The sequence below is a fragment of the Alosa sapidissima genome, chromosome 8, assembly GCF_018492685.1.
Source record: "Alosa sapidissima isolate fAloSap1 chromosome 8, fAloSap1.pri, whole genome shotgun sequence".
NCBI lineage: Eukaryota > Metazoa > Chordata > Actinopteri > Clupeiformes > Clupeidae > Alosa > Alosa sapidissima.
The window spans coordinates 8,142,246-8,157,174 of record NC_055964.1 but is presented as its reverse complement, the minus strand read 5'-3'; the positions used below and the strand labels follow the sequence as shown (position 1 = coordinate 8,157,174).

General features: G+C 45.9%; 1 protein-coding gene across 2 annotated transcripts in view; it reads right to left on the bottom strand.

Annotated features, from left to right (window-relative positions):
* Window positions 1–97: 97 nt before the first annotated feature.
* pnpla7b (patatin-like phospholipase domain containing 7b) overlaps window positions 98–14,929 on the bottom strand; it is a 24,579-nt gene continuing 9,747 nt past the window's right edge. For both annotated transcript variants that reach the window (XM_042102090.1, XM_042102089.1), the window contains exons 13-37: window positions 14,711–14,806; window positions 14,385–14,467; window positions 14,094–14,246; window positions 13,446–13,523; window positions 12,448–12,653; window positions 11,395–11,526; window positions 10,993–11,116; window positions 10,547–10,660; window positions 10,131–10,206; window positions 9,559–9,705; window positions 9,136–9,199; window positions 8,642–8,810; window positions 6,947–7,129; window positions 6,529–6,648; window positions 6,000–6,022; window positions 5,340–5,496; window positions 4,771–4,887; window positions 4,482–4,551; window positions 3,901–4,017; window positions 3,031–3,179; window positions 2,516–2,668; window positions 2,291–2,407; window positions 1,728–1,815; window positions 1,427–1,530; window positions 98–987 (exon numbers count right to left, since the gene is read on the bottom strand). In XM_042102090.1, coding sequence (XP_041958024.1) covers window positions 910–987; window positions 1,427–1,530; window positions 1,728–1,815; window positions 2,291–2,407; window positions 2,516–2,668; window positions 3,031–3,179; window positions 3,901–4,017; window positions 4,482–4,551; window positions 4,771–4,887; window positions 5,340–5,496; window positions 6,000–6,022; window positions 6,529–6,648; window positions 6,947–7,129; window positions 8,642–8,810; window positions 9,136–9,199; window positions 9,559–9,705; window positions 10,131–10,206; window positions 10,547–10,660; window positions 10,993–11,116; window positions 11,395–11,526; window positions 12,448–12,653; window positions 13,446–13,523; window positions 14,094–14,246; window positions 14,385–14,467; window positions 14,711–14,806 — 2,918 coding nt within the window. In that variant the 3' untranslated portion in view covers window positions 98–909. The remainder of the gene's footprint in view (window positions 988–1,426; window positions 1,531–1,727; window positions 1,816–2,290; window positions 2,408–2,515; window positions 2,669–3,030; window positions 3,180–3,900; window positions 4,018–4,481; window positions 4,552–4,770; window positions 4,888–5,339; window positions 5,497–5,999; window positions 6,023–6,528; window positions 6,649–6,946; window positions 7,130–8,641; window positions 8,811–9,135; window positions 9,200–9,558; window positions 9,706–10,130; window positions 10,207–10,546; window positions 10,661–10,992; window positions 11,117–11,394; window positions 11,527–12,447; window positions 12,654–13,445; window positions 13,524–14,093; window positions 14,247–14,384; window positions 14,468–14,710; window positions 14,807–14,929) is intronic.

Sequence of the window (14,929 nt, the reverse complement as noted above, 5' to 3'; positions counted from 1 at the left end):
TGGCTAAAAATGATTAGCTTATGCAATGACTCATTCAGTTCAGAATTCATATGGCTTCTGTGTGACAATCAAAACAACACAATAACAACAACAAAACTAGGTAAAACGATTTGTTCAAACCTTAAAGTCACCATAAAACAATAAACAGCACTAGAGGTATCTTTCCCTTTTTGAATCTTTGCCCTGCTTTCACACATTACAAACAGCAGCTGTCAAATATCACAGTAGTTTCAGCACCAAAATGCTGACATATTGCATTGATATTAGTCATTATATTAGGTACAGTTTATACTGCATAGAATGTCAAAACTATTAACCAACAAACAAAAGTAACTATCTAAACACCTAAACATGCCCAAACTTGGCATATAGAGGTAACTTGTAGTGCATTTGAAAGTTTGAGACCAACTTGTATACAATTCACATATGAAATACTGAGACTGTACTAACATACTGTGACCAGCAGATATTCAAATTTCACTTCAATTGAATCCAAAAGGTATAGTGCCATGAAAAACAGATCATATTTCATTATCAAGATCCCATTTTTCTCTCTAATATTAACGAGGTAGTACCTCAAATCATTTGACCAACTTTGCGTGTTACCAACTTTCAGTCACTTTTTGACTGTGTCAGCAGACTGATTATCTGACCAGGATAAGTCTTTATGCCTGCCCAGAACTAATTACATGGATCCAACCTCTGTCCAGGCACATATTCCACAACTGTTGCACTAGAAAAGAAAACCTTTGAATTAGGTATAAAATACACATAAAAGAAAACAAATTCATTAACATGAATTATTGCACTGGGAACTAGGCTACTTTATGCATCACTAATGACAGCAGAGTTTGCACATTCATCGTCATCATGGAGTGGAGTCTTTAGTGTAGAGACAGTGGCGACATCTCATGATGCTAAGAACGGCGAGGAGGAGGTGGAGTTCGCCATCTGGTGACGCCGGAGTCTAATCCCCACATCTTCATCCTGACACACAGAGAGAGAGAGAGAGAGACACACACACACACACACACACACACACACACACACCACGGCTTTTATAACTCTCCCTCCACAGTGTTCTGTATCAATTAGGGAAATTAGGGCCCATTTTCTCTAGTTTAGAGAGGGTAATACGCTATGGAGATTAGAGCATGGGTAGCATGCATCCAATTTACACTCAGTTTCAAGAGCATGACACTTTCCCGATTAAAAACAACATGCTGAACAACACAATGTTTTTGAAAACAAACAAACTAATACTAAAAAAAAATAATGCAATATGTGCATGAGTGTGTGTGTGTGTGTGTGTGTGTGTGTGTGTGTGTGCTGGCGCTGGCTTTGGCTGAGGGGTCTAGCTCTCTATCTAATGTCCTCCTTCAAGCTCTGTCCAGCAGACAGCATGGGTGTCCACTAGAGGCCTTACCGTGTCTCCCGTGTCGGCTGTCTCGTCCTCGGTGTGTTCGCTAAAGTCAAAGTCGGAGAGCATCGTGTCCTCATCATAGTCAGTTTGGTACTCCGATTCATCCGCTGTTTGAAAAGAAGAATGCAGGTGTGTGAGTGTGTTTATGTGTGTGTGAGAGAGTGTGTGTGTATGCATTTGTATGTGTGTTGGGGGATTGAGTGGAATGAGAACACTGCAATCTAATGGAGCAGAAGAACTGGGGCTTTTGAAATGACACTGAAAATCAGCACGTCCCAGGTGAGAAGCCCTGTCCTGCGCTTACCTTCTAGGGCAGACTGCTTGCTGGCCGGCTCTATCCGCGACACGATCTCGGCCAGATCAGTGAAGGATGCATTGGGACAGGTGTGTGCCTGGGACACAAGTATTCATATAAACAGAAACTATATTGACCACAGCAACAACTCACAGCATAGAAACATGTTCGAGTCTGTTGCCTGTATGGAAGAAAAACATTAAAAGCAGTTTGTTTGTTGAGGAAGCTGCCATATCAGGTTCACTTATCACACTGGCTCCTCAAGACCAATGAATAGTCTGGGCGACAAAATATGATGTAAAAGCGACACAATTTCTGTATGCTGGGGTATCACGGACCTTGTCGCGTACATTTGAAGCAGCAATTTGTTTTTATCAAGTGACACTTGTCGCCTGGAATATCAATTGGCCTTTATAATTGTTGTGATAATTCTTGAAAGCATGACGGTACATTTCATTAGAATAACGTGTCATGCAGCGTTTCAGATGCATACTGTAACTCCGCTGGAAAAGCGGAGCCCTTGCTAGTGGGAGGGGGCTCCAGTGGAGGAGTGTGCTGGCGGCGGCACTCACATTGCTGTTCTGGGTCTTGTGGAACTCCTCCTGGTGCCAGTCCTTGAGCATGGTCTCCACCACGCCACTGCGCTCCCACACGCTGAACACCGTCTTACCGTGCTGGTAGCCCACGTCCTGCAGACACACACAGGCAGGCCCTGGATGAACAGAACCAGAGAGAGAGAGAGAGAGAGAGAGAGAGAGAGAGAGAGAGAGAGAGAGAGTGGGGAGAGAGGGACTCACTGCGATCTCGTCGAACTTGCCGAACTCCAGCGTGCCGTAGCGGTCGATGGGCGGCCGGATGTACTCACAGTACTCGCTGCTCTTCACCGACTCCAGCTGACGCACGCAGCACACGTAGGCCAGACGCGTCTGGATCTCCGCCATGTTCAACACCTACAGGGAACCAGGTGACACTCACCTCAGCTCCTCACACTACAGTCATTTCCTGTGTACTAGCCACATTGTGTACAAGCCGCAGGACAGTGTTTTATGCAAGTTAAAAGAAACAAAACCATATTAATACCATATTAACTGCCCCCGTGTATTAACCTCATAGCTGAAGAAATTGTACAAAATCAATGTATCAGCCGCGGCTAATAGTTGGGAAATTACAGTACAGACACCACAACCATCACTAGCCACACCGTTTGCCACAAGCAAGCTCTGGGTGTTTATCCTGTCCCCACTTAGCCCCACATGTTCAACCTGTGAGCCTGGTAATCTGTGAGTCAAGCCCCTAAGGCTGACTGACTTACCCGGATGCCCTGTGAGAAGGGGTTGAATCGGTTCCACAGCAGCCACCAGCCAGACAGGGCGTCACCATAATTGGTCAGGTCCCTCTCGTCGCGGCTCCCGACATCGATGGCAATCACCACCTTGGCGCCCATAGAGCGTGCAACATCAGCTTTGGGAGGAATGGATTGGGGGGGGGGGGGTGCATTGGCACAGAGTCAAGTTAGCTTTCATCTAAAGTCACAGAGGACAGATGCTTCTGAGCTGAAGAGACAAGGCTTATTTTTCACCCAGCCACCGAGATCCCTTTACTGTTGCAAAACAGCACCATCTCAGTCAAAAAAAGTTACCATACACACAGCCAGGGCAGGAAATAGATAGATTGGCATCAAGGCTAGATTAGCATACTGTAGATTTATGGCGGCAATCAAAGGTACGACTTTGCAGACAAATTGGACAATGAATGCATACTTTGCATCAAAGGTGTACTCATGCGTCAATGACCTTGGTATGCTGTAGATAATGGCTTTGGCATTAGAGCTACGGGGGCGTTTGAAGGCAAAGTCCCAGGAAGACTATTAAAGATGGATGTGGCTTCCACCTCGAGTCATTGCAATCATCGAGATTAGCTTGAGCTGGACTGAGTTCAATCTCCCATTAACATGGCATACACCGCTCAAACCCTACACTGTCATTGAAACATGATTTTTTTTCTTTTTTTGCAGAACAAAAAACTGCGTTCCCGAGTTTTGGAAGCATCAAGATGGTGATGGATGCCAGCCCTGAAAGCAAGTAACGGGAAATGCCCGTTGTGTGGGCCGCTTTCAGAAAGAGATGGATGAGAGAAGGGGAGGATGGGTTGGGGTAGGGTGGGGGTGGGGGGCTATGCCAACCTGGCAGATTGTTGATGTAACCTCCGTCCATGAGTAAGTGGCCGTCTTTGGGGTCGCAGAGGGGTGGCAGGTAGCCAGAGAGGGACATGCTGGCACGAATGTACCTCCAGAGAGAGCCTGCAGGAACAAAAAACAGATCCGTTACCAGACTGGGAGAAAGAAAAGGAGAGGATATGTGTGAAAGAGAGAGAGATAGATGGGCAGGGTGAGAAATCAAAAGAAGAGGAGTGAGAAGAGAGAGAGAGAGAGAGAGAGAGAGAGAGAGAGAGAGAGAGAGAGAGAGAGAGAGAGAGAGAGAGAGAGAGAGAGAGAGAGAGAGAGAGAGAGAGATTACACATTGAAATGACTCAGGGTCACACTATATGTGGATAGTCCACCCACTGGATATAAATGATCAAATGATGCTCAAAAGATCAACACTCTATCTATTGACACTCTGTTAGCTATAATTTATGGTAAAGGTTAAGGTTAGGGGTTGGATTTGGTTATGGCAATGTTCAGCAATGATCTGTAAGATATTTCTATCATTACGTATCATTCTCAGAATTACTGCATATACTGTGTGTGATTGTTTTGCATACCATCAGTATGCACCCGCATACAAGAGGCGGTGATGTCTGTGGTGATATTGAAGTATGGCAGCCACATATCCTTTGGGAAAGACAGCCAGAACACAGAAAGAAAAGCACATTCAAATGCCCTTCTTAAGAGCATACCCAAGCTAGCTTTCAGCTTTTTGAATACTACCTTCTCAAGGGGACACATTTACATATTATGGAGGCTGCTGATTGCAGTTAACGTAATAAAAAGCCAATGCCATTGTGCTGGACTGGCTGGGGTGACAAAGAAAGCCTGCTCCCACTCTCCTACCTCAATCTGTTTGCCTTTGAAAATTGCACTGATGCCATTGTTGAAGGAGGCCCCCGAGAACATGGAGGTCACTGGGTAGGTCAGGTCGAGAATTTTCTTGAACATGGAGGTCATCTCCTGCACAACGACAGACAACACGTGGCTCCTCGTGTTATTCTGTTCTAAAAAGTAGTGGAGTAGTGCAACCTTCCCCTTGGCTAAATTAGGTTTTATAACAGGAACATGTCAAACACACATCGACAGACACACACATTTGTAGAAGAGTAAAGGGACATTGTAAGAGTAAGGGACCTTGTACTGTATTCAGCTTACTACACATTTACCATTAGATTTTCAAACTAATAAAAAAGAGCATTATCATCAACAAAACATAAGACAGAAACATAATTAATGATTGATAATCCACATTAACCCGAGTCTGAAAAAATCAGCTTGAGCTGTATGGCCAATTCAGCTCCATCCATTTTTCTCCTCCATAACCTTTCTGGACGCTCTGGACATTTCTTTGTAGATTCGGCCCTTCATATGAATGAATGGGCACGAGGTTGGGGGGTGGGGGGCTAACTCACCATAGACCACTCACGGGCCCGGGCCTTCATGCGACTGGTGCTCTTGTCCTCGGCGTACAGCGCCCCCATGAGGGAGCCGATGGAGGTGCCCCCCACCAGGTCTATGGGGATCCCAGCCTCGATCATGGCCTTGATGACCCCGACCTGGGAGCAGCCCCTGCACAGAGGCACACAACACAACAACACGTGTGAGTGTCAACAGAGAGGCCAGTAGAACTGCCACAACTGGAGCTGAGATAAAGGCCACCTGAAAGGAACAAGATGAGCCTTCATCTTTCTTTTCATTGTCTTCTAAATTAGGTTATCAATCAATAACGTATAACGTCTACAACAGGCTACAACAAAGAATTAAAAGCCCCTCTAATTTCCCTTTGTGTTTTCTTTGAACAACAAGAAAAAGATTCAAGATATTGTTTCAGTAGATAACACGAGTGATATAAACAGAAAAACACCTCCATGTCATACATTTTAAATGTTTTTAACCCATCAGAAATACTCAAGAATGTGAGTAACGAAGAAAAAGAAATATAAATGTTCGACTTCCTGTCTGTGAAACCTGTGCTGGATTTCACAGACAGACCCGAGGACAGAACACAAAACACCAGACAGACACGGCCAATGAGACTGTGGAGACTGAGGAGGCTAAAGAGGCACACCCACCTGACTGGAGCTCCTGAGTGCAACTGACAGAGACAGACAGACAGAGGGACAAACAGACATCAGAGGAGACCGACTAACACATCTCTCACACTCTCTCTCTCTCTCTCACACACACACATATATATATATATATATCAACTGATGAATAATATGCTAACACCATCAAGAACATGGGTTCCATTCCCAGGGTCCACACATACGGATAGAAATGTGTATGTACTGTGAGTTGTGTCAGCTAAATGAATACATATAAACAGGCACAATGTATGTTACACACAATCTAGATCCACTTCAGCAACGTCACAATGACGAAAGCAGTTATACTTATACTGCTATAGCAGTTATATTTAAACCTTGACATATTTGGCCTTTTAAAACCCACTTAGAGGATGCGGTCACTAAGACTCCCCTCATGTGGTGGGCATGGCGCTTCTACAGTGGTGGACAGACGCGTGACCTGTGTGTGGCGGTGCCAGTGTCCGCAGAAGGAAAAGGCCAGCGCCCAGAGTGGGTGGTAAGGCTACAGTACCTGGCACCCGCCGCCGCCCAGCACCAGGGCGATGGCATTGCCCGTCAGAACCCTCGCCAGCCGGGAGAAGTCAGAGTGGCGGTCGGCCGGCTTCTGGAACACTCTGTTGTACACCTCCCGCTGAGGCAGAGGAAGGAGGGATGAGTGGAGAGAGGAGAGGAGAGGAAAGGAGTGGAGAGGGGGATTAGAGGAGTGTGTGCTTCTCATTAGTATCAGCTGGACTGCAGTGCACTGCCAGACTCTTGAAAGGGCTGGAGTCACTGCCTGTCTCAATCTGGGTGATGTGTGTGTGTGTTTTATGTGTGTGTGTGTGTGTGTGTGTATGTGTGTGTATATGTGCATTTACATGTTAGTATGTATATGTGCACACGTACAGTATGTGTGTGAGTGTTTGGCATCCATGTGTGGCCATTCCTACCAGTTTGGGCAGGCTCCTCTTGGAGAAGACGCGGCGTGGGCAGACCAGGTGCTGGTGCCTGGAGATCCAGCTCCGCATGTTGAGCCACTCCACCGTGCCGCTGGGCGGAGGGCCGTCCTCACGGTGCAGCAGCACCAGCTGCTTCTGGGCCCGCACCGCACTGCCCTCCAGCATACGCTCCAGCTACCACACACACACACAACACACCGTTACATGGGGTGGGTGCGTGTGTGTGTGTGTGTGTGTGTGTGTGTGTGTGTGTGTGTGGAGGAGATTTTGAGATTAACTCTAGCATCCCCACCAGCTATGGACACAGCATGCTGAGATGATGTGTGGGTATACTGTATGCACACTATAACACATGTGTGTGTGTGTGTGTGTGTGTGTGTGTGTGTGTGTATCTGTTTGCCTGCATGTAAATGGGAGCATCCACTCACATGCAGATGTGATGTTTGTGCCAACCCTTTCTTGTGTGTGGCTATGTGACTCATGCTATCAAGAACAGTGCCAGTGCTATGATGTCATCCCCCCTGCCACCCATAAATACCACATCAGTGACTTGTGGGAGTTTGCAGCTCAATGGTTTTTAAAAATACATTTTTAAGACCCTTTGAAGTACAGTATGACAAGCCACCAGACTAAAAGAACTAAGAGAATAATCCAAATCACATTTGAAGATGTGTGCAAATTACAGCTGTTATGATGCTGAAAAGGACACCGAACAAACCGCTAAACTAGGGCATCTAATAAAAGTTCCGAAGCAGAAATAGCAATAACTGTTAATAATCTGCTCAATGACGGAGAAGCACCAGCGCATTGTTCCAGCGGAGGAGCGGGACCACAGCGCGGTGGCTGGGGGTCTAAATGTTATTTATAAACGGCTCCGTGTCCCTCGGCCTCGCCTGCGTCACCACGGCTCCCTCATTTCCTCTCCGGCGTCTCGCCTTCCAAAGCCTGCGCTTGATAAGCTTTTGTGTAAACCACCCTCATTAAGGACTTTTAGAGCGCTAATCCGCACGCTAATCATTCCACTGAAATCTCATCCTCCTCACCGTGGTTTTTGCGCTCAAAAGAGATTACTGACTGGGTGCCAGTGAGTCTTAAAATCCACCCCCCAACCCCCGAAGCCTATGTTCTTCATCCACATTTTTGAAACTGTAAGGGGCTGACATTCAGACATTATTGTATTTCCATTTATCGTATTTCCATATGCACACCTTTTATACTGAAAGCAGGTAGAAGAAAGAGCTCCTGTTGTTGACATGGCTTTTAAGTTGCCAAATTATGGTCATAGATTCTAACTCTAATTCTAATATTAAGGGGTTTATCCTCCAAATAAATTGTCAAATATTGCTCCCCAATTCTCTGATTGATAAATAAATCACATAGTCAGATAAATCAATTTGTTGTTTTTCCAACGTCTGAGCAAAATGTCAGATTTGGCTGTTTTCAGTGAATTGTGAAATACTCTCCTGTGTGTAGGCTGACATTTTATCTAGTATTTTTTACAAACAAATGACTTTTCCTCTCTGGAACAAGTGTTGATGTTCTGAACCTGAGCAAACCCTAAACTATTTTGAGCCTTTTCATGAGCTGTTCTGACCAGCAGAGGTATGGCTTTGCATCAAACTAGATACTTTTGATAGTGAACAAACTTCACAAGCACAGACGAAACACCCAAAGCCCAGTGCCCACCTCTCCGACAGTGGGCTCGCCGTCTCCCAGGCCCACGATGATGATGCTGTCGGCCTGCCGCAGGCAGCGCTGGGTCCAGGGCGTCAGAGTGTCGTCCGATTGGTAGAGCACAATGCGGTGGATGTCCTCCTGCTGACCCAGCCAGCTGCACAGACGGTACTCGTGCACACTGGCAGAGGGGACAGAGGGGTGGACGAACAGATGAAACAAGAACAAGAACAGCACAAGAACAGGCTAAGTGTGCGTGTAGAGTACATTAAGAAAGGTGAAGCATAGTTCAGTACTCCAACCAAAGAATGTTCTAGATATGCCAAGAAAGAGACCAGCATGTCTACTGATGAGACAAGACGGGACAAACACATGATGCACAGAGTGGGCCATAGTGCTATAGAGCCATATGGGCCATATGACTGTGTTCTATAGAAAGAGGGAGAGTGCCATATATTTTCTATAGAAAGACAGAGAGTGGTATGTGACTGTGCGAGCTGGCTCACCTGTCCAGTGCTGCGGCACCCAGCTGATGCTTGATGGTGTCACTGTTGAGGAGTAACGTGGGCCCTGGTCACACACATGTGAGAGAGAGAGAGAGAGAGAGAGAGAGAGAGAGAGAGAGAACAGAGCAAAGGCCAAACCATGTCAGTCACGCTGCTGATGACCATTACAGAAATGAAATGGCCGGCTTTAGTTTTGCCATTTCAGTGAGAAGCATTGAAATGGCCACTAGTCTTTATGCTTTAATTAAAGTCTGAAGACAGAAAAGCATTTCGCTACATATTGTACTTTGTATAAATGTATGTGACAAATAAAAACAAAATCAACTATACTTTAATGGAGTAAAACAAAAAGGCTAAGCAATGTCGCTGCCTATGCCTGTCCAGTGGTGCAGAGTGTGACCGAGGCAGTGGACCAGAGCTGACCTATGGCCATCAGGGCATACTGGAGCTCCAGGGCGAAGGTGGTCAGGGGCACATCGTCGGATGCAGGCAGAATGGTGACGGTGGACAGGTTGGAGGCCGGGTTCGTATCCCACTTACTGGCCCGAGTCTGGAGGCCCAGCCCGTGAGCTGTGTGGGGTACAGGAAATGAGGGGTTAGAGGATAAAGTAAGTCAGTAAGTCTAGGATTCAGTCTGTCTCTCACCCCGTGTGAAGGTAGAAATGACATTGTATACCTCTGCTTGGCTCTAACAAAATAATATTTCTGTCTGTCTTTGATATCTCTTCCAACACATTTAGAAGACAGATGGAGAAATAGTGTAGAATTGTACTGAGATCAGACGACAGCTCCCACAAAACTATTCTTACCCATCGCCAAATGTAATCTGTGTGTCTCTCCCTCCCTCACCCTCTGAGTCTCTCTCTCTCTCTCTCTCTCTCTCTCTCTCTCTCTCTCTCTCTCTCTCTCTCTCTCTCTCTCTCTCTCTCTCTCTCTCTCTCTCTCTCTCTCTCTCTCTCTCTCTCTCTCTCTCTCTCTCTCTCTCCCCATCTCACCTGCCAGGGGCCCGTTGGGCTGCTGCATGTTCCCCAGGATCTTCTGGCCCAGGAGGTGGATGAGCCGAGTCACCACCTTCAACACCACAGGACAAACAATCAGCACTACGGGCACCACAGGAACTCACCAGATAACTAACATCATTTGCCAAAAATGTGTCAAAAAAGATATCTCTCTCCATCTCTCTCTCTCTCTCTGGAATACTTAGAAATGTTTTTTTTTTTGGTTCTGATAATTCAAGTATAAAAAGGCAGATTAAAACCAGCCATTTAATTGTTAATCTCATATCATTAACTGCTACAGGAGGAATGGAAGGAGCAACTGTACATCGAGGACAATCTGTTTGTTCATCTGTTTAGTGTCCTAGTCAAGGGAATGAATGAGGAGAGAGGGGTGTCCTCTGGCTCACACAGACCTGTGGGTAGGACCTCTTGATGGAGTTGAGTGCCCCCTCAGGCAGCTTGGCCAGCTCTGAGTCGCGGACGGCGTGCACCGTGGTGGCCCGCCTCTGGTGCGTGAGCGCCTCCACCTGGACAGGAGCAGAGATGCAGCTTACTGGGAGAGAAACTCTGATACATGCCACGCTCTATCAATCAAGCACAATGTACACGCTAGCACATATGACCAAAAAAAGAGCTCATTAATGAAATGAAAGGTTTGGCTATATTCCATCCACAAAAAATGTGTGCTTTCATTAACTCCATACAGCCATTTTAAATAGAAATATAACTGTGCAAAACGGAACTAAGCAAAACAAAACATAATTAAAACATTTAAATAAAAACTTCTATGAAACATTGTGGTGAGTCATTGCGAGCTGTGCGCACATATTCAGATGGAATGGTTCTTCGGGCCACTCACCACGCCAATGAGGTCACCACGGCCGTACTCTCCTGCCAGCTCCTTTTTCCCATCGTCCTTCATGATGACGGAGCGCAGGCGTCCACTCAGAACAATAAACGTGCTGTCGGACTCATCGTCCTGTCTGAAGGGCAGGGATATGGGGAGAGATCAAATGAGTAAGAAAAAATGCAAATGTACATTATAAAATAAAAAGAAAACACACACACACACACACACACACACACACACACACACGAGATACAGCATAAAGCATGTTCAAAGTAGGAGAACTAAACCCTTCCTTCGTGAAAAACCTACAGGCAGCAGCGTGTGTCATAATGATTTTGTGAGCACTCCACCAGTGCTGCACAGGAAGGGTACCCATGTGTTCAGGTGTAGCGCAAGAGGACAGACCGCTACCTGTAGACAGCCCTGCCGGCCTCCACGGCCATCCAGTCCAGGGCAAAGTCAATCTGGCGCACAAAGGGGGAGACCCTGCGCACCACTGTGTTAGCCACGTTCAGCACCATCCGCGGCTCCTCCCGCATGATCCTGGAGTGGACAAGAGAGAGGAGGAGACAGGTCACTCATACAAAACCCCCACAAACATACATACATGCACATACACGAGAGTTTAAATTACTCATAAACATAACACATTATTAAGCGACATATGGAAGAAACATTTCAGTGCTTAAACAGGCAAACACACATTTACAGAGTAAAAGACAATGACAAACACATTGTGTTATACTTAAATTACTGTGTTTGTATGTAACAGTCCATTAAGCAGGGAAAGCCTATAACATCAGTGTTGATTCAGACTGGGGTCAATACTTATCCTTGGCCCTACACACGTATATTTCAGGTAATGGCCTTCCCTGTCAGATAAGACTCTGAGACCAAATGTAATCAGGTAAACTGAGTGCACACTGCAGTGTAGTCTATATCAAGATCCCATACTACATGGGAAATCCATCATTAATAACTAAAAGACTGAAAAAACTGACCTCTGGACAATCAATAAATCTTTATCTGGTCATTTAGCCTAAATTGTACAGCCAAGTCTGTGCGTGATTCCTGAAGAATGGGAGTAGATGCTTGCTCTAATACATATCTCTCCATGACCCTGGCTTTACAGGTTAATCCTTCCCCCTTACATAGGATAGATTCTATGACATGTCAAACATAGGTGCATGGGTACTGGTTGGGATGACCTACAAAAGCTCTTTACCATGTTATTTCATTTAAAGAGTTTCTGTCCTCAAGGGGTAGGGCCAGCATACGATTTTGACTGAAGGGATGTGAAGCTACGGGTGAGACTTGAAACAATGCATTTATGGAGTGGTCTTAAATTATTGGGTGTCTGAAAGCAAAGCACTTTCCGTATTTGTGAGAGTGTGCATATGTGTGTGTGTGTGTGTGTGTGTGTGCAGGACACTGTGGTGGTGGCGGTGTTCCCTGTTCACACACTCGTAGAAGTGGGCCTTGGAGATGCTGAGGAAGCTGCAGTCACGGAGGGCCCGCACGGAGAAGATCAGCGGCTCGCCAGTCAGCACGGCCAGGTGACCCACCATCTCCCCAGGGTGCGCCACGAACAGGCAGCTGTCCTCGTTGCGGTCGATCGTGCGCTGGTACACGTGCAGCGTTCCCGAAATGATGAATAGCACGCTCACATCCTGTGTGTGTGTGTGTGTGTGTGTGTGCGTGTGTGTGCGTGTGTGTGTGCGTGTGTGTGTGTGTGTGTGTGTGTGAGTGAGTGAGAGAGAGAGAGATGGCTGATTAGCATAGAACATACATTTGTCTAGGTCATTTTCCATGTTTATCGCCAATTTGGCAATGAGAAAAATGTTCTGCAATGCAAATTAATCTTCAATCAAACCGCAAACTGTGTGTGTGTGTGTGAGTTAGAGAGATTTAGAAAGATGTTGAGAGCCGAACAGAGCACACAAAGAAATTGTGTAGTGGGACCATAAAGTCTGACATAGCCATAAAGTTTGAGTTAGCCATAAAATTTTCGGTACACACAAATGAATCAAGTCCTCCAGATGCTCCAGATCTTCGAATACCCCGACGTTCAGCCCGGGGTCCACAGGAGCCTCACCACAACAAACACTAACTGCACTTCTGTTTTGAGGGCAGCGTGCTTATTCATCCAATAACTCATTAAACTCATCCAGCTAATTTACACGGACACAAGGGGCAGGTAAGAACAGATGACTTTTAGTATTTATAGGAATTTAACTAGGATAGTGCAATGGTAAGTCAGTCCCTGTAGATTCCCCATTAATATGAAACCATTGGAAATTATGTCAGAGACATCTTAGTGCTCTAAAGGGTTGAGTCTATACAAATTCACATTCATTATGAATGAGTATTGATGAGAAATACATTACACTTTCTCAATAAAAAGAAAACATCTACATTATATCTTCAGTGTGTCTAGTAGGATGAGATGAATCGTGACTGACCTGGTCACCCTGACTGGCGAGCAGAGTGCCTGCTTTGACTTGTCTCAGAGACACCCTTCCCTCCAGCAAGCTGGTGTCCTGATGGAAGAAAATGAGGACAACACTTATTTACAGCACACACATGACACACACACACACACACACAGACACACACACGAAGACACACACGCACACACACACAGACACCACTCCCTACCAGCACCAGAGTCCAACTGCAAATGTGGATTCAGATGAAAAGTTACAGGGTGTTCATTTCCCAACCAACAAGTCTTGATAAAGTACTGATAAGTACAGTACAAGCACTGATAAAAAAGCATATATTCACTGACTTGTGATGAGCTGAGGGCTATACTACCACAAGAGATAAGTGGTGTGTTGAGCCTAAAGCCCCACATGTGTTTAGATTTGGCAAACAGAGGCAAAGGTTTGTGGTTATTGCCTTGTTGCTTGCAATTTTGTTTACAGCTTAGGGCAAACAATTGACGATTTTTACAGTTCAGATTTAAAAGTCCAAAGACAAAAAGTCTTTATCCCCCCTGAGGTGGATGTGTACCCCCCCTGATGTTTACCCCCCCTGATGTGGATGTGTATGTGTACCCCCCCTGATGTGGATGCAAGATGTGAGGGACAGTGCAGTCCAGTGCAGACCTGGAGCTGGATGACCTTGAGCAGGTCTTTCTTGGCCGCTTGGAAGATAATGTTGATTTTGCTGTGGTGGACGTGGCCTGAGGGGCTGCTTGTGGAGTAATGGAACACAGCCGAGGGCGAGGTCTGCATGGTCACACTCTTCTTCCGGACATTCTGCGTGTGTGTGTGTGTGTGTGTGTGTGTGTATGTTGCATGTATGGGATAGACAATAGGAGGGATCGAGAGAGAAAGATACATAAAGTGAGCGTAAGCTTGAATTGAAAAAAGCCGTAGAATATCTGTTTGTTGTACCTTGTTAGCGACAGAACTTGCAGAAGAATCCTCCTTTACCAGTATGGGACGTTCAAACACTTTGTTGCTGTCAACAGCTGCCTCTGTTGTGCAAACACACACACACACACACACACACACACACACACATCATGACGGCATAGGAGAAGTCATTATGACATTATAAAATTAATTAGAAATGAATGAATTAGTGCGTGAGAGCATTAGTTGCTGTTCTGTCTTCCTTCCTACCACAACATATGTACACATGACACAGCACAATTGGTTGTGTCTGTATAAACACTAATGCGGATGGTGAGGATGACGAAGATGGTGCTGTTGTGTACCTAGGTTGCAGGTGTCTGCAGGGGAGGAGAGGGAGCGGGAGCGAGACTTCTTGAACATGGAAGATGGGCTGTCCGATGGTGAATGTTTGACATTCTCTGAGGAAGAGAAAAACATATAAGAACAGACTGAACCAGACTGAAATTGTCCCAGAGATCACTGCTCTTAACTGTCTTCAAATTTGACCGCCTGCTACTTTTTAGAGTACAGTATGGCATTGG